Raw genomic sequence first — 25,569 nt, forward strand, 5'->3', positions numbered from 1 at the left:
GAGCCTCCGAAGCTGGAGAACACAAAGTAGACTTAAGTACCAGGCTCAGCTGAAAAATAAAATAAGCCAGGCATGTGCCTATAATCCCAGTACTTTAGTGGCCAAAACAGGAGAATCGCAGGTTCTAGGCCAGCTTCAGCAACTTAGTGAGGCTGAGTAGACCCTATCCTGTTTCAAAGTAAAAAACAAAATAGGGATGAGGGTATAGTTCAGAAGTAGAATGCTCCTGGGTTCACGTCCTAGTACCATAAGTAAAATAAAATCCATTGTCAGAATCACTTTTTTTCTAAATCAGCAATGTTTTCCTGTAAAACTCAGATTCTTCCCCTGAACTTAGCATCTTCTCTGTTTGCAGCCTAGGGTATCTGCTCTTCAGCTTCCTTGCACCCCCAAAGATGAGGAAGAAACCCAGCACCAAGGCTGTAGGTCAAGATCAAGGTCAGATTATGAGCTCAGAAAGTGGGCCCCTTGTCCTGCTTCTGTCGTCTCCTCCCTTACTTTTTAATAGGATGCTTAGTATGCAATAGATGTTCAGTAAATATTGAGTGTAGTTTTTTTTTGGGGTGGGTGGGTCTGGAGATGGAACCCAGGAGCATTTGACCTCTGAGCTATACTCCCCAGCCCTATTTTTTATTCTTTATTTTGAAACAGGGTCTCACTAAGTTGCGGAGAGCCTCACTAAGTAGCTGAGGCTGTCCACGAACCATGATCCTCCAGTCTCAGCCTCCCGAATGCTGAGATTACAAGTGCGCGCCACCATGCCCAGCTTTTGAGTGTAGTTTTGAGGGTGGGAAGTTAATCAGCCCACATTCCAATGACCTCCATACCTGATTGGGGGGGGCCCAAGTGTGAGGTTGTCTTGAGTCTGGACTTCCTGTGTCATTCCATCTCTTACCTGCTTTCTTTTGGTGGTAAAATCCTTGCAGCAAACTGCTGCGTGCCCTACTTGTTTGCGTAGAGGAGACTGGAAATACTTGAGTGAGATTTGAGCTGCACAGTTCTAAGAGTCATTTCTTTATTCAGAAAAATACTTCCTCAGTGCCATCTCTGTTCTTGGCTTTGTACCAGACATGGTGTGGGCAGAGGTCACACGGGCAAAGTTAGTCAATGTCCCCGTTGTCAAGGTGCTCTAAATAAAGCTAAGCCCTGCATCCAAACAATCATCCCATAGGTTATAACTGCGTGGTAATCAACGCAAGTGATGATGTTGACTGGAGATACCTTTCTCCATTGCTAGCCACAGGAGACACTTGAAGTTAGAATGGAGCTTATAAGCCTGGAGGAACAGCAGATGTCCAAGGGCATAACTCCTCTGTGTACCCACCCTGCCCATCGTGGGTGTTGGAGTTACATAGCCATAAGTCTGAGTCTCAGTTCAGCCATTAGAAACTAAGTGACCTTGGTCAAATTACAGATTTTTGTTGTTGTTTTTGTGGGTCTGGGGATGGAACCCAGGGGCATTAGACCTCCAAGCTACAGCCCCTGCCCTATTTTTATTCTTTTTTTTTTTTTTTTTTTTTGCAGGTCTGGGGATGGAACCCAGGCATATTTGACCTCTGAGCTACACACCCTGCCCTATTTTTTATTCTTTATTTTGAAACCGGGTCTCACTGAGTTGTAGAGAGCCTCACTAAGTAGCTGAGGCTGTCTGTGAACTGCAATCCTCCAATCTCAGCCTCTTGAATGCTGGGATTACAAGCATGCGCCACCACACCCGGCATTTTATTCTTTATTTTTTTGAAACAGGGTCTCACTAAGTTATGGAGGGCCTCACTAAGTAGCTGAGGCTGTCCACAAATTGTGATCCTCTGGTCTCAGTCTCCCAAATGCTGAGATTACAAGTGTGCACCACCACACCTGGCTCAGATGTTTTTATCATCTGTAGAAAACCAGAGATGATGTTGCTTCAATGAAAGACCACACGAAAAGCCTTTCACACACTTCCCAAAACAGAGTAGGTGCTTTGCACATATTAGTTCCTTCCTTCTAGTTTAAATAACATTAAGATTAGAACATTTAGCCTAATGGCTAAGAGTACAGACTCCAGTATTGAGGACTTGAGCTTGAAGTCCAGACTTGTCATTTGCTGTTAGGTAACTTTGGCTTTGAAGCTAGTTCCCTTGACTTTAAAACAGGGATGAGGTTAGTCCCTGTCTCGTGGTGCACACGGTGTATCAGCCATCGTTACTCTTGTTATCTTCTAGGAATTGTGGGCTGTCTTCATTTCAATAGCTGCTGCGTCCTGCATTTGCATCTTACATTTCTGTAACCTCTTCCCTGCTAAAGGACTGGGGGAAGCCAAGAGTGTCCAGGCAGTGTAGGCCGCCAGTGTCATCACACCGTGAGGACAAACTCGTGCCTGGAGAGAGAACTCTACGGAAGCCTGGATTGACCAGATGTGATCCTGCTTCCTAAGTTCTTAGAGACCTAAGCTCAGCCTTTAAATTCATAAATCCCTTTCATGAGCAATCCCTCCCCCAAATAATGGGGTCATTTTTGTTCCTGAAGGCCTGCTATTTCCTTAATTCCAAATTGGCCTTTTCAAAAGAAGCCAAGGGCTTGGATTTAGGGATTTCAAAAATACAGTCACATGAGCAGGCTTTGCATTCACAGGACCGCTTATCATGGCGTGTTCCTCAGTGCTGCCTGGCATTCCTGGGTCACCGGGGGAGCGTTCCCAGGAATGAACATAGGCCCTGGGCTCTCAGCTCTTCGGTGTGTTGGTGCCCCAGCTGCCACCTCTGTCTTTTCCTTGTTTTTGGAGGCACCCACAGACTCAGTCCCAGGAGCCCCTGCTAAGCCTCCCCCCAGGTCCACAGTGGCCTGCCCCACAGATGGCAGAGGCCTTTGCTTAACCCGCCCTTGCATTGGGCCCCTGGAACCGCCGTGCTCCTTTTCACTCGGATCAGTTATTCACCAGCAGGTGTAAACGCCTACGTGACACTGGCCAAGGAGTAGAGAGAGCAATTTATAGCGCCAGAGTTGCATATTTATGTTTGTGCTGGGGATTAAGCTCAGGGGCATTCTATCTCTAAGCTATACCCCTAACCCTTTATATTTTTTATCTTAAAACAAGGCCTCACTGAGTCACAGAGGGCCTTGCTAAGTGGTTGAGGGTTTCCTTGAACCTGTGATTCTCCTGTCTCAGCCTCCCAAGTACTGGAATTAAAGGTGTGCATCACCATGCCTGGCCGTGTGTGTGTGTGTGTGTGTGTGTGTGTGTGTGTGTGTGTTGGTGCTGGGGATTGAAACCAGAGGCATTCTACCTCTGTGTTACACACCCAGTCCTATTTTATTTTTTACTGCTTACTCTTTTGGAAACAGAGTCTTGCTAAGATGCTGAATCTCTGCACTTCAATCCTCCTATTTCAGCCTTCCAAGTACTGGGATTAGAGGCATGCGCCACCATGCCTGACTTATTTTAGCACCATTCAAGGCCCATACATTCTGTGTGCACATACATGATGTAAGTATGCAACTTAAAGCCAGGCGTGGCGGTGCACATTTGTAATCCCAGTACTTGGGAGGCTGAGACAGGAGGGTCTGGTTCGCAGCTGGCTTGAGCTACTTAGTGAGGTCCTTTGCAACTCAGGGAGACCCTGTTTCAAAATAAAGAATAAAAAATAGGGCTGGGGTGTCGCTAGGAGATAGAATGCCCCTGGGTTCCATCCTTAGTACCGTAAAAAAAAAAAAAAGTATGCAACTTAAATTTCCTTTAACAGTCCCCTCTGTGAACTAAACTTCAGATTAATCTGTAGATCGTAAGGCCATTGGTAGTGTGCACAGAGATGTGTAAATATACATGTTCACCTTTAAAACTGTTTATATGGGTTGATGAGCTTTAAGCAGCTCAATGTATGGAAGTCTAGATAGAATCTCTATTTCTTATTTTATTTTAATTTTTTGGTGGTACTGGGGTTCCTGGAAACCCTTCTACCTCCGGGCTACACTCCCAGACCTATCTTTTTCTTTTAAAATGTTTTTATTTGGAAACAGGGTCTCTTAAGCCAGCGCGGCTGGCTTCGAACCTGCGCGATCCTCCTGTCTCCGCCTCCCAAGCGCGGGGATTACAAGCGTGCGCCACCACGCCCAGCGTTCCATTTACTTTTATATGGCTCTTATTTAAAAAGAGTTATTTGTTTGCATATATATGTGTGGTGTGTGTGTGTGTGTGTGTGTGTGTGTGTAGTACTGGGAATTGAGCCCAGGGGGATTCTACCTCCAAGCTATATCCCCACCCCAATTTTATTTTGAGATAGGGTCTCACCAAGTTGCTGAGGGCCTCACTCAGTTGCTGAAGCTGGCCTCAAACCTGTGATCCTCCTGTCTCAGTCTCCCAAGCACTGGGATTATAGACAAGCATCATCACACCTGGCTTGAACCATTCTTTTTTTTTTTTTTCCTTCAGTACTGGAGTACTAGGGATGGAACCCAGGGGCATTCTACCTCTGAGCTATAACCCCAGCCCTATTTTTTATTCTTTATTTTGAAGCAGGGTCTCACTGAGTTGCAAGGGCCTCACTAAGTAGCTGAGGCTGGCTTCAAACTGTGATCCTTCTGTCACAGCCTCCCAAAATCTGGGATTACATGCGTGTGCTACCGTGCCCAGCTTTGAATTTTTTTTTTTTTTTTTTTTTTTTTTGGTAGTACTGGGGGTGGAACCCAGAGGCTTTCTACCTACGGGCTATACTCCCAGACCTATTTTATATTTTATTTGGAAACAGGGTCTCACTAAGTTGCTGAGAGCCTCACTAAGTAGCTGAGGCTGGCTTCGAACCTGCGTGATCCTCCCGTCAGCCTCCCAAGCACAGGGATTACAAGTGTGCGCCACCATGCCCGGCTGAACCATGCTTTAAATAGAAAAATTTCAGCCGGGCATGGTGGTGCATGCTCATAATCCCAGCATTCAGGAGGCTGAAGCAGGAGGATCGTGGTTCAGGGACAGCCTCAGCTACTTAGTGAGGCCTTTTCCAACTCAGCAAGGCTCTGTTTCAAAATTTAAAAAAATAGGGCTGGGGATGTCTCTCAGAGATAGAATGCCCCTGGGTTCCATCCCTAGTCCCACATAAAGAAAGAAAAAAAAAAAGAAAAAGAAAAAGAAAAAAAGAAAAATTTCTTCTCTGAAAACCTGGCCTAGATTTCTGTTTCCAGCCACAGCTTTCCCCAGCCTCAGGACACATGTACAGTAGAAGGGATATTTTCCTGACATGCCGGTTCACCGTAGCCTACTTGCTCCACACCACCCACTTAGGGATTAATACTTGTTCTCTTTGCCAGGATTCAGTCTAGATAGTGTCAGATAGATGGCTGAAAACCAAAGTCTTAGAGGAGTTGTGGGCAAGGAGATCATACTTAGCCAGAGGAATCCAGGAAAGCTTTGTGTGCAGGAACTACCATGGAGATGGGCCCTGAAAGAGTAAAACAGGAAAAACTTTGGAGAAAGGTGTAGAACACCGGAAGGGAGGGTTGGACTCTTGATTCATCTCATCTGTTGGAGTGCAGGGCATCTGGAGGGATACAGGAGGAGAGTGACTGGAGAGGAGCTTGAAGTGGGAAGCATGCCCAGAGCTGCAGGCTGCGGGCTGGGCTTCCTTCTCCTCCTGAGAGGCCAGCCCCTTGAGGGTCTTTGAGCAGGACAGCGTGGGGACAGGGCGGGGCTGAGGAATGTGAACACTGTCCAGGCCTGGGAGTCAGACAGGGGACCTGGCAGGGAAGGAGATGGATTGGAAGGGGACTGAAGGAGGGCCCGGGAGGCCAGGGGCAGGTGAGTCCCCAGGGTGACCGAGGGAACTGAGAAAGAGCATTAGGAAGGAGCTGGAGAAGAGGAGAAGAGAAGGTAGGAGGGCTCAAAAGAGGGCCATAAACACACCAGGCGCCTGGGTGAGTGCAGCTGCCTTCGCTGCCTGCGGCCCCTGCCCTGCCAGATGTGAGGGGTAGTAGAGCCAAGATGGCAGGTAGAGAGTGAGCCCCAGGCCCTGAGCTACATATCAGGTCTCTTTTTGGAGCAGGAAACAGGCACAGGAAGGTGAATTAACTTGCTGAGGTCAGACATCTTGAGCTGGGAGTTGAACTCAAGTCCTTCTGACCTGAGGGTGAGCCCTTAACCACTGTATTGGTGCCATGATTTCTCTCCATCAAATGTCAGGATAGAAGGAAGAGAGGTGGGGGTTTCATTGAAAAACAGCACAGCATGGCATGAGCTCCAGAGGAGCAAGCCCCCCACCTTGGGTCAGGAGGAGACCTCCAGCTAGGACTTTGCTGCAGGGACCACTGCTGACCCCCAGGGGAGCAATCCTGGGAAGTCTACCTCCAACTTCCACCCCCAACCCTTTTTATTTTGAAACAGGTTCTTGCTAAGTTGCTGAGGGCCTCACTCAGTGGCAAAGGCTGGCATTGAACCACTGAGCCTCCTGTTTCAGCTTCCCGAGTACTGGAATTACATGCCTGGCTAAAGGGACACTTTTGGCCCAGCAGTGGAGAGCTAGCTAGAATCCAAGGGAACTTGCTCAGCCCAACTCCACGGCCATGTTGAGGGGAGAGGAAAGAGCCATGTGGGGCTCAGTCCTGAGGCTGACCAACGTAGGGCTTACCTTCCTCAGAATAGCCCAGGATCCCTGGCCAGATGAGGAATGAGGTTGGGTAGGTGAGAACCCGTTTACTGAGGTTGTCTCCTAGCCAGAAGAACAGGGTCTGTCTTGCCAGGTATCTAGGTCATGAGGATGAGGTGCCGGGGACTCTACGGAAGTGCTCAAATTTTTTTCCTGTTGCATTTGACCCGGAGCCCTCAGCATTGTGTTGACACAGAGCTCCCTGCCTTTTGTGGAAGCCCCGGGACCCTCCCTGGATGGTTTGGCCAGATTCTGACTGCATGACCAGCCAGGATTTGGGAGACCAGCTTTGTACCATGGTTTTTATTTGTGGTTCAAATGTGGGGTAGAAAAGAATTTCCAAAACAAAGAGTGAAGGTATAAACAAATTATATTAATAGGAAACCATTTGCATTTGCATTAGTGCTGGGGTGGCCAGCCTTAGATATAATAACCCTTAAGCAGAAGGTATGTAGGGTGTGGGGGAGTGGCAGGCCTTGGGGAGAGTCATAGGACTGCTCCCCCCAAACCGAGCTGAGTCAGAAGGAGACACCCCTTTATACACTATTTTGCTGAGTCTGGAGTGCATGGCCCCAGGGTTTTTCTTTGTTCCAGGGCCCACAAGGACCGGAAGGGGTTACATTACGTTGTTTGTAATGTAGCTGGACTTGTGATGAGGATGTGTCCTTGAAGTTGTAACATAGCAGGTGGGACCAGTGGGGCCGGTGGTCAGCGATTATTGTCAGGGCTCCATGAAGCCCCCATTGCCTGCCTCCCAAGGCCAAGCTAGACATCACAGTTTTGATTGAATTATGACTCATTTAGGGCTTTGTTAATGGTGAATGGGCACAGTCTATGGAGATGGTGATAGGGACAGTGGTTCTATAATCTCAGACCCAATATAACACACATTGTGTTACGTAATGAGTTAGGTGGGAGAATCTTGCCCAGATGCAGCCAGATGGTTTCCTGGTTTTATGCTGGTTTTTCTGGTCTGCCAAATGCATGAGCCAGAATGACAACTGGCAAGTCACACAAGGTCTTGCTTCTTCCTGTCACTCAGAGCCCTCAGACTGCACAGATGTATTTTTAAAGAATTTTTTAGCAGGGCGTGGTGGAGCACGCTTGTAATCCCCACGGTTGGGAGGCGGAGACAGGAAGAGTGTGCAGGTTCGAAGCCAACCTTGCTGGCTTAAGAGACCCTGTTTCCAAATAAAAATAGGTCTGGGAGTGTAGCCCGGAGGTAGAAGAAGGGTTCCATCCCCAGTAACACACACACACACACACACACACACACACACACATACACACACACTTTTTACAGATTTCTCTTTTTTTGCAGCACTGGGGATAAAATCCAGGGGCGTTCTACCCCCGAGCTACACCCCCATCCCTGTTTTTTAATTCTTTATTTATTTTTATTTTTATTTATTTATTTATTGGTGGTACTGGGGTTCCTGGAAGCCCTTCTACCTCTGGGCTACACTCCCAGACCTATTTATTTACATTTTAATTTGGAAACAGGGTTTCCTAAGCCAGCGTGCGTGACTGGCTTTGAACCTGCGCAATCCTCCTGTCTCTGCCTCCCAAGCGCGGGGATTATAAGCGTGCACCACCACGCCCAGCTAATTCTTTATTTTGAAACAAGTTCTCAGTGAGTTGCAAAGGGCCTCACTAGGTAGTAGCTGAGGCTGGCTTCGAACTGCGTTTCTACTGTCTGAACCTCCCAAATGCTGGGACTACAAGTGTGTGTCACCACATCCAGCTTTACAGATATATTTTTATTTTTATTCAATTATTCTTTGTGGTACTGGGGGTGTAGCTCAGAGGTAGAAAACCCATGGAGTACCCATGGGTTTTCTACCTCTGAGCTACACCCCCAGCCCTATTTTTTATTCTTTACTTTGAAACAGGGTCTCACTGAGTTGCAAAGGACCTCACTAAGTAGCTGAGGCTGTCTACAAACCACTATCCTCCTGTCTCAGCCTCTCAAATGCTGGGATTACAAGTATGCGCCACCATGCCCAGCTATAGATTTTTTTTTTTAGGGTCTGGGGATGGAACCCAGGGGAATTTGACCTCCAAGCTATACCCTTAGCCCTGTTTTTTATTCTTTATTTTGAAACAGGGTCTCACTGAGTTGCAAGGGCCTCACTAGGTAGCTGAGGCTGGCCATGAACCACAATTCTCCCATCTTAGCCTCCCGAATTCTGGGATTATACAGATGTATTTTTAATTGTGACATTTGCCCTAGAAATGGTCATGACTACGGCCATGGCCAAAGTATATAGCTATAATCCTTGAGTCTTCAGAAAAGACAGAAAGAAAATAGAAAATGAAAGCTGGGCATCCCAAGTCATCACTTTGTTCATTGCATTTTTGTTAATCGCCTTCTTTAGGGGTGAAATAAACTGTAGTAAGTAAGCTTGCAAGCTCTGGATTCCGAATTGCTGTGTGTAGACCACACTTGCTCAGGCTTAGGGTGTAGAGAGAGTGGCCAGAGTTCAGCCACTGAGGGGTCAGGCATGATGTGCAGCATTAGCTGGGAGGATTTACTCATCAGAGCAGAAGATTCCTGGGGCTTACATTATCCTGTGTCAAGGTCTCAGAGTTTTTCTCTTCCTTTTGGAAATGAAGGAGTCGCAGAGCCTTAGGTCAATGTTGGTGTCTTCCCTCACTCTTGCCAGTGGAAACTGCTGAGATTCTGTTTAAATTCCAGATCTCCAACCCCAAAGTGTCCTGGCAGCCACCCAGGACCTGCATTGGGCTGTGGGGCTATAAAGAAGGCTGCATTTGCCCCTCTGTCGGTGACTGGTTTTTACCATGTTGGAAATGAGCAGATCAGAAGCCCCACTCCTCTGACAGGTTGTGTGACTGAGGTCTAGATGAAGCTAAGGACACCACCCCTGCCCACCTGGGTCTTTCTTGAGGCCTCAGTGCTAACAAGTGGAGTGGGTGCTGGCCCGAGAGGCCAGGAGCCCTGTTTCCTGGCCTCAGCTTTGCTAGAACTCTGGGCAGCCCTGGACACGTCCCTTCACCTCTGGGGCTTAAGCTCACATGGACTCCCTTTGGTCTTCTAATAACAGGGTTGTAATAGAGGATTATGAAAGAACTTTAAAATCACAGCATTATAGCATCACAAACCACAAAATGTGCCCATTTATGTTGTCCTTTGTATTTTTGTTTTAACCCCTCCCCCCACTAGATTGTGTGTGTGTATGTGGTGTGTGTGTGTGTGTATGAGAGACACAGAGAGAGAGAGAGAGAGAGAGAGAGAGAGAGAGAGAGAGACACAGAGAGACAGAGAGACAGAGAGAGAGAGACAGAGAGTGAGTACTGGAGAATGAATCAGAATTTTACCTCTGAGCTATACTCTCAGCCCTTTTTTGTGTTTGTTTTTGAAACAGAATCTTGCTAAGTTCCTGAGAGCCTCGCTATGTTGCTGAGGCTGTCCTTGAACCTGTGATCCACCTGTCTCAGCCTCCCAAGTACTGGGATTATCGGCATGCACCACCACATTCGGCTTCCCTACTAGATTTTAAAGTTCTTTGAAAGCAAGACACCTGCCTTATGTATCTTGGGATCTCCTAAAATGTCTAGCAGAATACTTTTCACATAGTAGGTACTTTAAAGATGTGCTTCATTGATTGGTTATATACTGCATAAGAAGCTAGGGTTCCTTCTTGATCGACTGCAGTGAATATTCCAGAGATAAGAACAACTGGCAACCAAGAACCATTGTTAACCATCCTGGCGTGGAAAACCAGTCATGACGCGCAGCAGGCTGGCTGGGGTTGACTGGTGTGATGGTGTGGAGTGAAAGCCAGTTTCTTCTCTACCTGAGGTTCCTTTCTAGCAGTATAGGAAAAGTTGGACTTTAAGACAAACGACTGACTCATCTGCCTGCACGTTTGGAATCTGGAACTTGCATGAGTTCACAAGCTGTTTTCCAGTTTCTGCCTTGGTGTCGTAGATGGTGGAAGCACTTTGGGGAGTTGTCTCATAGTTACTACTGGAAGCATTTCTGACCTCGGAAACGCCCAGGTCACGTTATCTGCCAGGTTATTGGAGTTTGGACTCCAATTACAATATGAGATGTTTTAATTTGTTGGCTGTGTGTGTGTGTGTGTGTGTGTGTGTGTGTGTGTGGTTTAGCCATTTTGTAATTGTGTGTGAGGTTACACTATAGACACTTTGGAAGTTAAGTTATTTACACAATGAACTGAAGCTTTCTTGTTAGTAAATGTGTTGCTAACGATTGGCTTCTCTTACCAAATGTGAGTTCTTGTGGTTGTAGGGTGTAGGACTTTTTCTAGCTGGTGTCTCAATTCCAGGTTAAAAGATTCAGTAGAATTAAAAATTGCCAGGTGTGGTGGCGCACACTTGTAATCCCAGCATTTGGGAGGCTGAGACAGGAGGATCGCGGTTCGCAGACAGGCCTCAGCTACTTAGTGAAGCCTTTTGCAGCTCAGTGAGACCCTGTTTCCAAATAAATAATAAAACATATGGCTGGGGGTATAGCTTGGAGGTAGAATGCCCTTGGGTTCCATCCCCAGTACTGAAAAAAAAAAAAAAGAAAAGAAAAGAATTAAAAATTTAAGTAGCATAAGAGGGAAATTATCTACCCAGAGATGGGAGTATAAAAATCCTTGTTTACATTAGTTTGCAACTAACGAGCATCAGCCTGCAATGAGACCCCCAATTCTATTTTTTTCCATAGATATGGATAGTGAGGGTCAGAAGTCCAAATAGGAGTTGGGCATGGTGGCACATGCCTATAATCCTAGCTAGTACTTGGGGGGCTGAGACAGGAGGATCTCAGATTCTAGACCAGCCTCAGCAATTTAGCAAGACTCTCAGCAACATAGTGGGACTTTCAAAATAAAAAATAAACAGGGCTGGGAGTGTAGCTCAGAGGTACAAAACTCCTAGATTAATTCCCCAGTACCCCCAAAAGTAACTATGAGTCAAATTGTCAATTAGAAGAGGATTTTTCTGGTGTCATGAGGTGGAGAAATGATCCCTATTTGGGTTTTAGGAGAGACTAGAAGTTGAGAATTATGTTTCTTATGAGGAGTCTCTTTAAATTTGAGTGGTCACCTCTCGGCTATTGGTCACTGTTTGATTGTGTCTGTCTTCTGTAGCTTGGAATTGCGATTGGGTTCTTGGTTCCTCCTGTTTTGGTACCCAACATCAAAGACCAGGACAAGCTTGCCTACCACATCAGCATCATGTTCTACATAGTAGGAGGCGTGGCCACACTCCTGTTCATCCTTGTCATCATCGGTAAGGTCAAGGTCATTAGTAGGCTGCTGGGGAGGGGGAAAGAGGGGTGTTCTGCTGACTTTGATGGGACCTTTGAAAACACATCCCTAAAACACCATGAGGCCAGGCTTCCTGGGGTCTTAAAATATTTTAGCCTGAGCAGTTGCCCTAATATAGTGCTAGCTGATTCTGTACACTAAATTTATTTATTTATTTAATTATTTTGTGATACTGGGGATGGAACCCAGGGGCGTATTACCTCCAAGCTACACCCCAGCTCTATTTTTTATTCTTTATTTTTAAACAAGGTCTCACTAAATTGCAGAGGACCTCACTAAATAGCTGTCTCAGCCTCCCAAATGCTGGGATTACAAGTGTATGCCACCACTTTATTAATGGCTCAGTAAAGTTTAATTGTGATCAACCAGTTTTCCAATCCTACTTCACCAGAATAATTGAGTAGACTGCTGGTCCCCTTGATGAAACCCCAGCAAGGACCCCATTGTCACAGGCATTGTGCTAAGAAAGCCTGATCTCATCACATCCTCAACAACCCCACCAAGGGAGGGACCATTGTCAGTCCCAGTCAACAGAGAGGAAAATAAGTCTTAAGGGAAGTTAAATGGTTTACTCAAGATTAGGTAGCAAGTAGCAAAGACTGAGTTCAAATCTAAGCTTGCCTAACCCTGTACCCTGTATTTCTAAAAGACAAAGGAAACCAGAAGTTGATCCACAAACAGTAATAATCTTAGAGATTAACCCGAGACTTCTTGGGGACAACATTTGTTTAACTTTTTTTTTTTTATGTACTGGGGATTGAACCCAGGGGCATTATACTACTGAGCTACACCTCCAGCCCACCACCACCTTTTAATTGTGTGTGTGTGTGTGTGTGTGTGTGTGTGTGTGTGTGTGTGTTACTAGAAATCGAGCCCGGGGACATTCCACTTCCGATCTTCACCCCCTAGCCCTATTTTATTTTTTATTTTGAAACAAGGTCTCACTAATTGCTGAGGGTCGCACTAAGTTGCTGAAGCTGGCTGTGAATTTGTGATCCTTCGGTCTCAGCCTCCCAAGCATCGGGGTTACAGGCATGCACCGCCAGACCTGGCTCTTTAGTGCACTCTTTAAAAAGTATTATGTGTAATGTGTGCTCGTTGTGGAAAAATCTAGAAAATATAAGAAAGCAAAAAGAAAGGAATGATCATTAACTTATACTTGTACAAGTTAACACCTACCACCAACCTCAGATAACTACTATTTATATTTCAATGCTTTTTTAAAAAATAATATTTGAGTAAAGTATACTCATTAGGAAAAAAACTAGAAAATATGAGAAAGTATAAAGGAAGGAATGACCATTAACTTATCTTTGCACAGGTTAATACCAACCACCAATGTCAGTTAAGTATTATTAATATTTTATATAAATGCACATTTAATCATTAAGTATCTGAGACCAATAAAATTTTATGTGTTCTGTTTTCATCTAAGAAATGTTATTTGGCCTGTGATAAATTCAGAGGCAGCAAAATAGAGGTTTTCAGTTTCAGTTAGTCACCTGTCTAAAGGTTAACCGGTTTCCTTCATAATGCCTGGAAGTTCTATCTCACACATTAAAGGCGTCTTCCTGCCTGCTGGCCTCACCACCAAAGTCAGCTGTATGTATAATTGTGTACTTCCTTCAAATAGTCTCTGGATCCAGGATAGGAAGGGCTGCCTGATGGCTTTAAAAAAAAAAAAAAAAAACTGGCAGGTGGTCTTAGAGGCCTCGGTGCTCCTGGGAAGATGAGGAGCAGGGCCTGTGGATGGACTTAGAGACAAAAGATACAGGACCTCTTCCTCAGCTAGACTGAGTTTTAAACTATAATTTGTCCAGTTCCAAATTCTTGTGTTTGCAGCAGAGGAGGGCCTAATTCTTTGCAGTTGAAATCCTGGACGCTAGAACATTTCTATGATTGAGCATTTTACTTACCAAGCACAGAGAGTAGCTAATTAAATAAAGAGTGGGAACATCTTATCTGAATTCTGGTTTGCACTTGCCATATCCTTGAGATAACACCTGCTGATGCGACACAACCTTCTTGCTCTGCTTGCTTTTCTGAGGAAAGGGGAGGTAGACAGGCAAGACAATGGACAAGGGATTCCGGGGGGTGGAAGTTATCCAGGAAGGGCTCTGAAGTCAGGGCTGGAGTGTTTTCTGGGTGGGGGTCCCCTTTGATCTGCCAAGAGAGTAAACCTCATTTCCAGAGCTTCCTCTAACTGGAGACACTCTGGGCCTTTCAGGAGAGTTCCCAGGGATAAGGGAGAGGCCCCATGGAGCTTGCCTGGACTCAGCTGGGGGACCGATTTAGCTGAATAACTAGTTAAACTGACCTGCTTTCTTCCCTGATGAAAGGGGCGGTGAGCGCAAATAAGCAGGACAGTGGGCCTTCCCACCCAGATCTGAAGGGCACTCGGCACAATTACGACGATTATACCAGTTTAACAAAATATCGAACAGGAGTGGTTTTTCTACTGTCCCTCTCCAGCCCTTTTTATCGGAATGTCCATTCCTGGAATAACGTGTGTTAGTTTATACTGTCTCTTTTCTGAGGCAGATACCTGATTTAGACTTGGTGGAACTAGGCACAGACTCTGGATTTTGAAGAAGATCCCTTTCACTTATTCGGGGAGTATTTCTGGGTTGCCCCGTGGCAGTCTCTGTGCTGAGCCGGGCCAACACGGCCCCACCGCCCTGGGAGGAGTGCTGCAGTTAATCCCTGAACTGGGCTCACCAATCTCAAGGCTTCTGCTCTTGCTTCTTTCCGGCCGTGTGTTACTGTATTATTATTATTATTATTATTAATTTTTAAGTGTGCTGCAGTATGCTGTTTGCTGGTTATTAAGGGGCTGCTTGATCTTTGAACCCTGCCTGGGAGGCCCAGCAATTTCAGCCTTGCAGAGGTCATTAGGAAAAAAGAATCAAAAGACCATGTGCTAAGCCTCAGATGGTGAGAGGTAGCTGCAGGAGAGGGGCTGTAAAGATTTCAGTGTGTAATTAATATTCCTTGTAGCTCCTTCTTAGACAATGGAGTGGGTTCTGGTCTGTACAGGGCCAGCCCTGCTGGAGTAGGACCACAGGAATTGTCAGTTATCTCAATTTTTTTTCCTTTCAGTATTTAAGGAGAAGCCTAAACATCCCCCCAGCAGGGCCCAGTCCCTGAGCTATGCCTTGGCCTCTCCCGATGCTTCGTACTTAAGTTCCATCGTCCGGCTCTTCAAAAACCTCAACTTTGTGCTGCTCGTCATCACCTATGGTAAGGTGCCGATGTGCCCAGAGCACCCTGGAACCCGCAGCGTGAGATGACAGTCCTCATGTATCTCCATGCCTTCCTCTTTCCGAATCCCGAATGTACATGTAAAATTGTTTAAGGATGATGAAAAGAACAGCTGCGTGGCTGAGGCCCTTTGCACATGCTATAAATCCACCCTAGAAAATAATTCTTTTCCATGTCAGGCCAACTGACAAAGGTCCATTGATTCTCTGGGTCCAAGCATCTCAGCATCATCTCTGTAAAGCTATATGGTGGCCTTGTCCCTCCTATCAAAGTATTATGTGTACATATCAATACTTACAGTTTAAAAAAAATCCCTAGCCAGGTCTGTCTCCCCAATCAGCTGAACTCTGTGTGTGGAGGTTCATGTCTTTCCATCTTTATACTTCCTCAGCTTGAAGTGGCTAATCCAGTAATGTTCAGCGGATGCATGAGTAAATGCGTGTGCATGAGTCTTGCCCCATGAACCATTGCTCCACCGTCTCCCCTCATCTGGTGACAATGATGCCTTCTGTTCCCCTGAATGCAAGACAACATCCCTCTTTAACTTCATTTACTTGACCTTTGGCAAGATAAATATGAATCTTTATGCTGGTGTTTTGGCTTGCTTGATCAGCATGGTGTTTTCTATTATCTTCTTTCCAACCTTTGATAAGATTATTGGATCAGAGAATGCCAAGGACAGAGTCTCATGCATTCTATTAAAGAATTTCTGTCTTTAGATAAACACTAGGCTACTAACCGGTTCTCTTGGTTCAAGAAGTTATAGATGGGTTTGATTCCCCAGTCAAAAAAAAAAAAAAAAAAAAGACAAAAAAAATAAAAGAAGTTATAGACAAGCTGGGTGTGGTGGCACAGCCTGTAATCTTAGCTGCTCTGGAGGTTGGAGCAGGAGGATCACAAGTGTGAGGCCAGCTTGGACAAGTTGGGAAGTTGGGAGACCCTGCCTTCAATTTAAAAAGGTGAGGGGCCTGTGGATGGAGCTCAGTGGTAGAGCACTTGCGAGGCCCTGGGTTCAACTCTCAGTAATAGAAGAGGAGGAGGAGGAGAAAGAATGGATCAACACAATTATACTGACATCTAACACATTTGGTTATTTACTTTGTTACTAGCCAACATTTGGTTATTTGCTTTGTTGGCTAGAGTTAAAATTAAGAGTCAATAAGAGCCAGGTGTGGTGGCACACATCTGTAATCCCAGGAGGCTGAGAGGAGGAAAATGGCAGGTTCAAGACCAGCCTCAGCAATTTAACAAGACTCTCAGCAACCTAGTGAGACCTTGTTTCAAAAAATAAAATAGGGCTAGGGGTGTAGTTCAGGTGTAGAATACCCCTGAGTTCAGTCCCCAAGACTGCCAAACAAAACTAACAACCAAAAAAACTAACAACAAAAAGAATCAATAAATATGTAACATGCTTAGTAACCTATGAAACAAAGAAAGGAGGTTGGTTTGATAAGTCTTGTTTTTAGTGAACCTCCAGTTGGCTATGACTTCTTGTGTGTGTGGTTTTTGTTCTGTATTTATATGTTTTCTATAGATTCACAAACCATTTTTAAAAACAATAACATGTGCCGGGCGTGGTGGTGCTTGGGAGGCGGAGACAGGAGGATCGCGCTGGTTCAAAGTCAACCTCGCTGGCTTAAGAGACCCTGTTTCCAAATAAAAATATAAAAATAGGTCTGGGAGTGTAGCCTGGAGGTAGAAGGGTTTCCAGGAACCCCAGTACCATCACCAAAAAAATAAAATAAAATAAAAATAAAAACAATAACATGCAAAAATAAAAAAGATGAAAGATGAAATTTCCCAACATGTAGAGACAACCAACTAAGGAAGTTTTGAGTTGCCCATCACTGGGAAGTATTTATGCATAGTTGGAACCAACCACTTGGTGTCGGGATATGGTAGGGAATTTCAGGTCCTTGGGGTGCCTTTCAGACTCAGGATTCCATGGCTCTAAGAAGTTTCACTTTTCTCTAGAGTTAAATAACTTGAGTGCAATGACATTTACAGCATAACCCTTATTGCATCTGACAACAGAATTTGGGGCATACCTTGGGATTCTAGGGCAGACAAGTGCTTTATGAATGTTCTCTGTGGCTGAAGATGAGGAGAGTGGTGCCAGGTGGCCAATCCCATTCTAGGGCCTGTGGTCTGCGATGCCAAAGGCTGTTGATGGCAAGGCCAGGTCGTTGACCCATGAAAGCAAGAAACAAAACAAAATGTACCAGGAATAGTGTTGCTCCTGGTCATTGGAAGGCTGGGCTTTAGGCTATGCTGTGGAAAGCAAAGCAGCCCTTCCTCCTTCCCTCTCGCATGGCTAGTTGCTAAGATTGTTTTCATCTAGTAGAGCAGTTTTAATCCTATACTTCTGGGCACCTTTTCTTAAATCTCTTTGGTTAAATGATAATAGGAAATAAACAGGGAAACACTTTTTAGAAAATCTATTTCTCTGTAAAAGCAACAGGAACATTGGCAAAAACTGTCAAAATCAATTTTTAAGGACTCTTCAAGGCGTGCTACAGTACAAGGGATGATTATTCAAGATAAACAGCTGAACTTCAGTAAGAACCATAGGCTTTGTGTCTTGACTTGTTTTATTAAAGTCCCCTTCTCCCAGATTCTGTGGTAGCTATGAAAACCAGCAGCCTCATAACCACTAGAGCAGCAACACAGGATTGTAGCATCCTCAAAAGCCCATTCCCAAGATAGTTGACCTACCTAGCAGGTCCATGGACCAGTGCCATTCACAAGACTAATCTTTTTTTTTTTTTTTCCCCCAGTACTAGGGATCAAACCCAGGGGCATTCTACCTCTGAGCTACGTCCCCAGCCCTGTTTTTTATTCTTTATTTGAAACAGGGTCTCACTAAGCTGTGGAGGGCCTCACAAAGTAGCTGAGGCTGGCCACAAACCTGTGATTCTCCTGTCTCAGCCTCCCAAGTGCTGGGATTACAAGCGTATCGCATCACACCCAGATTATGATGATGATGATAGTGATGATGATGATGATACTGGAGATTGAACCCAGGGCATTCTATCTATGAGCTACACTCCTAGCCTGTTAATTTTTTTTCTTTTTAAATTTTAAAACAGTGTCTCACTAAGTTGTTATAGGTCTCGTTAAGTTGCTGAGGCTGGTCTTGAGTCTGCAGTTCCCCTGTTTCAGCCTCTCAAGCACCTGAGATTACAGGTATGAACTTACTGCACCTGGCAGGACTAATTTTTATTCGATCTGATTTGGAGCTTGTTTAGTAGAAAAAGCTCTATTTCCAGAGTATTTGTTGAAAACAATCAACGACACTGTTCAATATCACTGTTGCCTGAAGTGGAAATATTAGTTGGAGCTATCAAGAATCTGGCTATGAATCTTTAGACAGAGATGTGCCTAGAGGGCTCTGAAAGTCATGACTTATTCTTAGGGATTTGGAAATTCATATGTGTGCACAAAGTCCATGCTTAAGGAACACCGAAGCCAGGCATGGTGACGCACACTTGTAATCCCAGCATTCGGGAGGCTGAAACAGGAGAATCGCAGTTCGCGGACAGCCTCAGCTATTGAGTGAGGCCCTTTGCAACTCAGTGAGACCCTGTATCAAAATAAAGAATAAAAAATAGGACTGGGGATGTAGCTCAGAGGTAAAATGCTCTTGAGTTTAATCACTAGTACTAAAAATATCAAATAAAACTATGAGAATTTTGTCATATCAAATAGAGAATATCAATGAAGAAAAAGAAATAAAAAAGAATCAAAAAGAAATTCTGGGGCTGAAAAGTACAGTAACTGAAATGAAAAGTTCACTGGAGGGCTCAACAGCCGATTTGACCTGAGGAAGAAAGAATCAAATTCAGAGCAACTTTGAAGATAAATTATCCAGTCCAGGGAGCAGAAAAAAATAAACACAACTGAAGATAAATGAACAGAGCCTTAGAGACCTGTGAGATGCCATCAAGCATACCAAGTGTGCAAAGTGGGAGTCCCAAAAGGAGAGGAGAGAAGGGAGGGAACATAAACGGACTTCTAAATTAAGATAGTGCTAAGCTAGAAAAATGTGTCATTTCTCAGCCGCTGGAAGCATTTGACTCTATTGTGCATAGATAGAATTGGGATTATTCTAGTTAGAGCAAGTTAAACTAATTTAGATATTTGTACATACTTCATTATGAGATGATGATGGAGATGACGATGATGATGATGATGACGACGACGACGATGATGATGACGACGATGATGATGGAGATGACGATGACGATGATGATGATGATGATGATGATGTACTGGAGATTGAACCCAGGGGCATTCTACCTCCAAGCTGCATTCCCAGCCCTATTTTTCATTCTTTATTTTATTATTATTTTTTGTGGGTCTGGGGATGGAACCCAGGGGCATTTGACCTCTGAGCCACACCCCCTGCCTTATTTTTATTGTTTATTTTGAAACAGGGTCTCACTAAGTTGCACAGGGCCTCACTAAGTAGCTGAGGCTCTCTGCAAACCATGATCCTCCGGTTTCAGCCTCCCAAATGCTGGGATTACAAGTGTGTGCCACCGTGCCTGGCTCATACTTCATAATTGTTAGAGAACCACGAGCTTTGTCTCCATGATAGAGGACTAGACTAGGTAACAGAGCTTTTTGCCAACAAGGAAATGATTCTGAGGCTTAATTACAAAATTGAGAATATTTTATTTTATACCATAATTGTGAGTGTACCATGTTAAGTGCTTTACATGCATTATCTCAGTTAATCTTCAAAATAACCTCATGAAATAGGCACTTTATTCCATTTTATACACAAGAAAACTGAGGCTCACTGATGTAGTTCCTGCCTACAGTAAGGCAACTGGCAAGCAATGAAGCTTAGGTCTAAAGCAAAGCCCATCTTCCTAACCACTGCCTGACTACTCCCTGCCCATAGAGAAGGGAGCATCTAAGAAACAGTCAGGGCTCTTTCCTTAGTCCACTTGTCTGAGTTTTCTTTTTGGGTTCCTGCACTGAGTCTTCCAGAGTTGCCAAACTTGGAAGAGGAATACTATACTGAGCAGGTGGCAGCTTTCTGTGCAGGAACCAGACTGAATCCTCAAGATTCAGTCCTCCTGGCCAGCTGTCTGGAGGTCAATTTCTTCTTAGAAGAGGGAAGAGTTGTAAGGATTTTGGAAGCAGGAGCAATCATACATCTTTGGAATTTGGGGACTATTGGGGTTCCAGTCTCAGTGTGTCCAAAGTTTATAGATCATAGAAAGGTGGTGTTTGGCACTTAATTTTTTCTTTCTTTGCCAGGTTTAACTGAGAATCTTTGTTTTCTTCTCCCACTGTCTTAGCTGCAAGTTAAAAAAAAATAATATCACTACCAACAAAAATCCCTCCCTAAATTCAGTTAGATGCTTTGAAATCCCCACAATTGCCCCAAGACTTCCACCCATATGTTTTATTCAGCTTCCTGTTGCTGCGATAAAACACTTGAGAATCAGCGTTAAGAGGAGAAAAGAGCCTGGGGTGTGGCTCAGTGGTACAGTGCTTGCCTAGTATGAGAGAGAGGGAGAGAGGGAGAGATACTGGGATTGAACCTAGGGGCACTCTACCTCTGAGCTATACTCCCAGCCCTATTTTTTATTTTTGTTTTGAAACAGGGTCTCACTAAATTAATGAGAACCTTGCTAAGGTTGCTGAGGCTGATCTTAAAGCTGCAATCCTCCTATCTTAGCCTTACAAGTACTGGGATTACAGCTGTGTACTACCATCCCCAGCTTGAGACCCTGTGTTGAATCTTCAGTACTTTAAATAGATAAAAATAATAAAAAGGAAAGATTTATTTTGTGGCAAAGAAGAACATCATGGTGGGGAATGTGTGATAGAGCAAAGTTGTTCACCTTATGGTAGCGAGGAAGGAAGGAAAGAGGAAGGAAGGAAGGGAGTGATAGAGAGAGACTTCCTTCCATTAGGCTTCTGAAAGTTCTACCACCTTCTAATAGTGCCACAAGCTTTCAATTCATGGCCTTTGGGGGACATTAAAGATACAACCCACAACACCCCTGTAGTTTCAGACAGGCCTTGGAAGTGCAAAATGGGTCATATTTTTTACATTGTACATATGGTACTTGTATTTTCCTCTGAATTATATGCACTTAAATGTCGATCCCTAGGAAGCAAGCAGATTAGCAATCAAGCGCATTTCATCCACATGTGTGTGGACATGTCTTGGGGTATGAGCCTCTATGCTCGTACTCAGAGTTGGCTCATGAGGAACAGGAGGGCTGAGTTTCTGCATCATCTCTGCCAATTACTGCATGTACTCTCTTCACAAATTCTATGCCCATCCTTCATCTCTCTAATGTCCCCCCACCTCTGCCAGAAAATACTAATAGCATTTGTTCCCTATTGTGGTGCTGTGAATAAAGCAAAAGCCTTTAGGACAGTTGAGAGTAAAGATGTGCGCAGCATGCATCCACACTGCTGCTGGTTGGTCAACCTGCTGCTTCCCAGCAACTCTTTCTTGGTCTTTCTCACCAAGTGGGCAGTGACTCTTGCAGCTCCCAGTATGTCCAATAGGGCATTTTCAGTGGTTTTCCAAGTGGTTCTCCAAGCTGCTGAGTCAGTTGCTCAGAGCTGGGGTGCAGGGAGAGCAATCAAAGGCTTTGGAGGAAACCCAGGGGCCAAGAGGTGGGCTTCCCCTACACCTTTGACCACAACTTTCCCCCCTCCCTCCCTTCCTTCCTTCCTTTCTTCCTTCTATGGTACTTGGGAGGGAAACTCCAGGGGCCTTCTACCTCTGGGCTACACCCTCAGACCTATTTTATTCTTTATTTTGAAACAAGTTCTTGCTAAATCACTGAGAACCTCACCAAGTTGCCAAGGCTGGCTTCAAACCTATGATCCTCCTGTCTCAGCCTCCCAAGTACTGGGATTACAAGCATATGCCACCACACCCAGCTTTACAACTTTAAAAATAGGGCTGAGCCGGGCACTGTGGCACATGCTTGCAATCCTAGTACTTGGGAGGCTGAGACAGGAAGATCACGCAAGTTTGAAGCCAGCCTCAGCAACTTAGTGAGACCCTGTTTCCAAATAAAATATAAAATAGGTCTGGGAGTGTAGCTTGGAGGTAGAAAGCCCCTGGGTTCCATATCTGTGCCCACCCCCCACAAAAACCACACACACACACACACACACACACAAAAAAAAAAAAAAAAAAAACTAGGGTTGAGAGATAAAATTAAAAGTCATCTAGTTAAATTTGAATTTTAGATAAATAAGTAATACTTTCTAGCATAATGTGTCTCATGCTATATTGGGACTATACTTATAATAGGGAATTATTAATTTATTTGAAGTTCAAATCTAACTAGGTTTGCTATTCATTCTTCCTCTCCCCCCTCCTCTTCTCTCTTGTACTGGGGATTAAACCCAGCTACATTCTACCTCTGAACTACATACTCTCAGCCCTTTCTTTTAATTTTGAAGCTGGGTCTCACTAAGTTGTGGGTCTTGCTAAATTGCTAACACTGCCCTTGAACCTGCAATTCTCCTGTCCCAACCTCTCAAGCACTGAGCTTACAGGCATGCACTACCACACCCGAGTGTTTTCTTCTTAAACCTGGCAATGTGATTTAGAGAAAATTCAGGATTTAAGTTTGTGTTAGATGTTGCTAAAACATCACAGCAATAAGAAACTGCCACCTTCTCAGTATAGTATTTCTCCTCCAAGTTTGGCAATGTGGGAAGACTGAGTGCAGGAGCCAAACATTCTACATGCCTGCTAATACGTGGGGCAGGGCTGTGATGTTCTCACGCGTGGAGTGGGTAGAGGAAAGAACCTTCCTGAAGTCGAACATGCTGGTGCACTGCTGAAATCCCAGTACATGGGAGGCTGAGACAGGAGGATCACAGACTCAAGGACAACCTCAGCAACTTAGCGAGACTCCCTTTTAAAACAAAAAGTAAAGAAGGTTGGAGGTGTAGCACAGACTTAGAATGTCCCTCAGTTCAATCCCAGTACCAAGGCGGGGAGGCTTAAACCTTCCCTCTTTGAAAGTCGATTAGCTTAGGATTTTTTGTCACAGTGACATAAAGCTGTTGAATACACCAAGCTTTCCTGGGAATAGAATCCCCTGGGGTGCTTGGGCAAATGTCTGCATAGAGTTTTATGCTTTTCTTCTGGAAACTCAAATCCAGAAAGTCTAGGTGAGGGCCTGCTTTCTACAAGCATTCCAGAAGATTCTGACTTGCAGCAAAGTTGAGAACCTCTGAAATTATTGGGTTACAGGTCAGGCTCATGGTCCTGAAGTCTCCTCCCCTTCCAGCTTCCTCCATGGTAACCACCCCTGGGACTTGGGGGCTGGTCTCTGATCTTCTGTATTGGTGAGTCCACTTACTCCCAAACTCTAGGGACTTTAAGAAATGCCTCGGTTTTTGTTATTGTTGCTGTTGTTAAAAATAAAGAGTCACGATCCCGGTGTGGTGACGCACGCTTGTAATCCCAGCATTTGGGAGGCTGAGACAGGAGGATCGAGGTTCGCGGACAGTCTCAGCTTCTTAGTGAGGCCCTTTGCAACTCAGGGAGACCCTGTTTCAAAATAAAGAATAATAAATAGGTCTGGGGGTATAGCTCGGAGGTAGAATGCCCCTGAGCTCCATCCCCAATACCACAATAAAATAAAACAAATAAAGATTTTTGAGCCCCATTCTAGGAGATTCTGAGTTAGTAGGTCTAGAGTATAGACCTATATCCTGCTTTCTTTTTTTTTTTTTTTTTTGTACTCCCAAGTACTGGAATTACAGGCATGTGCCACCATGATAGGCTTGCATTTTTAAACTTTAAAGAAATATAATGTCAGAGGTTTCTGGAATAGTTTGAAAAAAAAAAACAAAACAAAACTGGTTTTGACAGGCACTTCTCCTGGTGGCTGACAGCACGAATGGCCAGGCCTCCAGGGGAAATCACGGTTCTTCTGCCCTGACCCAGCAGGTCCTTCTTGCTGGGGATAATCAGACCTGAATATCAGGCACTCGCCTGTATTCCTGGAAGAGGTGCTCACACGCAGGGCAAGGTGTGCGTCCCATTCTTGCTCTCCCTGCGCTTTGGTGGGGGGATGCTCAGCCCCTTGTTTGGGGGGATTTGTGCTGTTTAAGTGTGCCTGCCGTGTTTGAAGACGTGGGGCTAAATCTAGACTCAAGATTGACTCAGAAGACGTATATAAGCACCAGACTCCTCCAGGGTGAGACGGTAGGGCCAATGAGGAAGACTGGCAGCTCTCCAGGGCGCACCCTGCTTTCCCTCTGCTCTCTCTTTGACCCTAATTCAGTGGCCTGTCTATTTGGTGGGTGGATATTGGTCAATCACACTCACCCAGCTGAGCCGGTGCACCCAACGTTAGCACTAAAATCACCTGGAAGCTAAGTGTGGTGATGCTGTACACCTATAATCCCAGTACTTGGGAAGCTGAGACAGGAGAATCACAAGTTCAAGGTTGGTTTAAGCACTGTAGCAAGAGTCTGTTTCAAAATTAAAAAAAAAAAAAAAAAGGGCCGGGCGTGGTGGCACACGCTTGTAATCCTAGCATTCGGGAGGCTGAGACCAAGGATTATGGTTCACAGACAGACTCAGCTACTTAGTGAGGCCCTCTGCAACTCAGTGAGACCCTGTTTCAAAATAAAGAATAAAAAATAGGGCAAGGGGTGTAGCTTGTAGGTAGAATATCCCTGGGTTCCATCCCCAGACCCGCAAAAAAAAAAAAAATTAATAAAAAAGGGCTGTAGCTGTAGCTCAGAGGTAGAATTCCCCTGGGTTCAATCCCTAGTAACACACACACACACACACACACACACACACACACACACACACACACGAAACACTTGGAGGGCTTACTCAAACACAGACCCAGGGAACTACATCCAGAGTTTCTGCTGAGTCTGTCTTAGGCAGAGTTGGGGATGTGCATTTATTTTTATCTTATTAGCTTTATTATTGTTATTAGTAGTAGTAGTATTTTGCACTACTGGGGATTGAACCCAGGGACACTCTATCAATGAGCTACATCCCCAGCCCTTTTGATTTTGAAATAGGATCTCACTAAGTTTCTGAGGCTGGCCTTGAACCTATGATCCTTCTGTCTCAGTCTCTCAAGTACGAGGGTTTTAAGTGTGTGCCATCACACCCAGTCTAGAAACTATTTCACTAACTTGTTGAACCTCAGCCAAACTGCTTAGTAGTGTGGGTCAGTGTGCTCAGGACTCTGCTCCCTTGGCCCTTTTCCCCTTTTCAGGGTCATGAATATGCTGGTGTGTGTGTGTGTGTGTGTGTGTGTGTGTGTGTGTGTGTGTGTGTTTCTCCAGTCCTCCTGGATAATGTCTCTCTGTTTTTTGGAGATCCTCCTCTCCTTGTTCATCCCAGTTGGGGCTCCAGGATG

At 44.9% G+C, this 25,569-nt stretch overlaps 1 protein-coding gene across 1 annotated transcript in view; it reads left to right on the plus strand.

Moving 5' to 3' along the window:
- FLVCR2 (FLVCR choline and putative heme transporter 2) overlaps positions 1 to 25,569 on the plus strand; it is a gene marked incomplete at its 3' end in the record, with an annotated part of 59,414 nt that overhangs the window by 17,195 nt on the left and 16,650 nt on the right. Inside the window, exons 2-3 of the mRNA XM_080707429.1 lie at positions 11,732 to 11,873; positions 15,011 to 15,151. Coding sequence (XP_080563555.1) covers positions 11,732 to 11,873; positions 15,011 to 15,151 — 283 coding nt within the window. The remainder of the gene's footprint in view (positions 1 to 11,731; positions 11,874 to 15,010; positions 15,152 to 25,569) is intronic.

This window comes from Muscardinus avellanarius (assembly GCF_963383645.1).
Source record: "Muscardinus avellanarius genome assembly, chromosome: 12".
NCBI lineage: Eukaryota > Metazoa > Chordata > Mammalia > Rodentia > Gliridae > Muscardinus > Muscardinus avellanarius.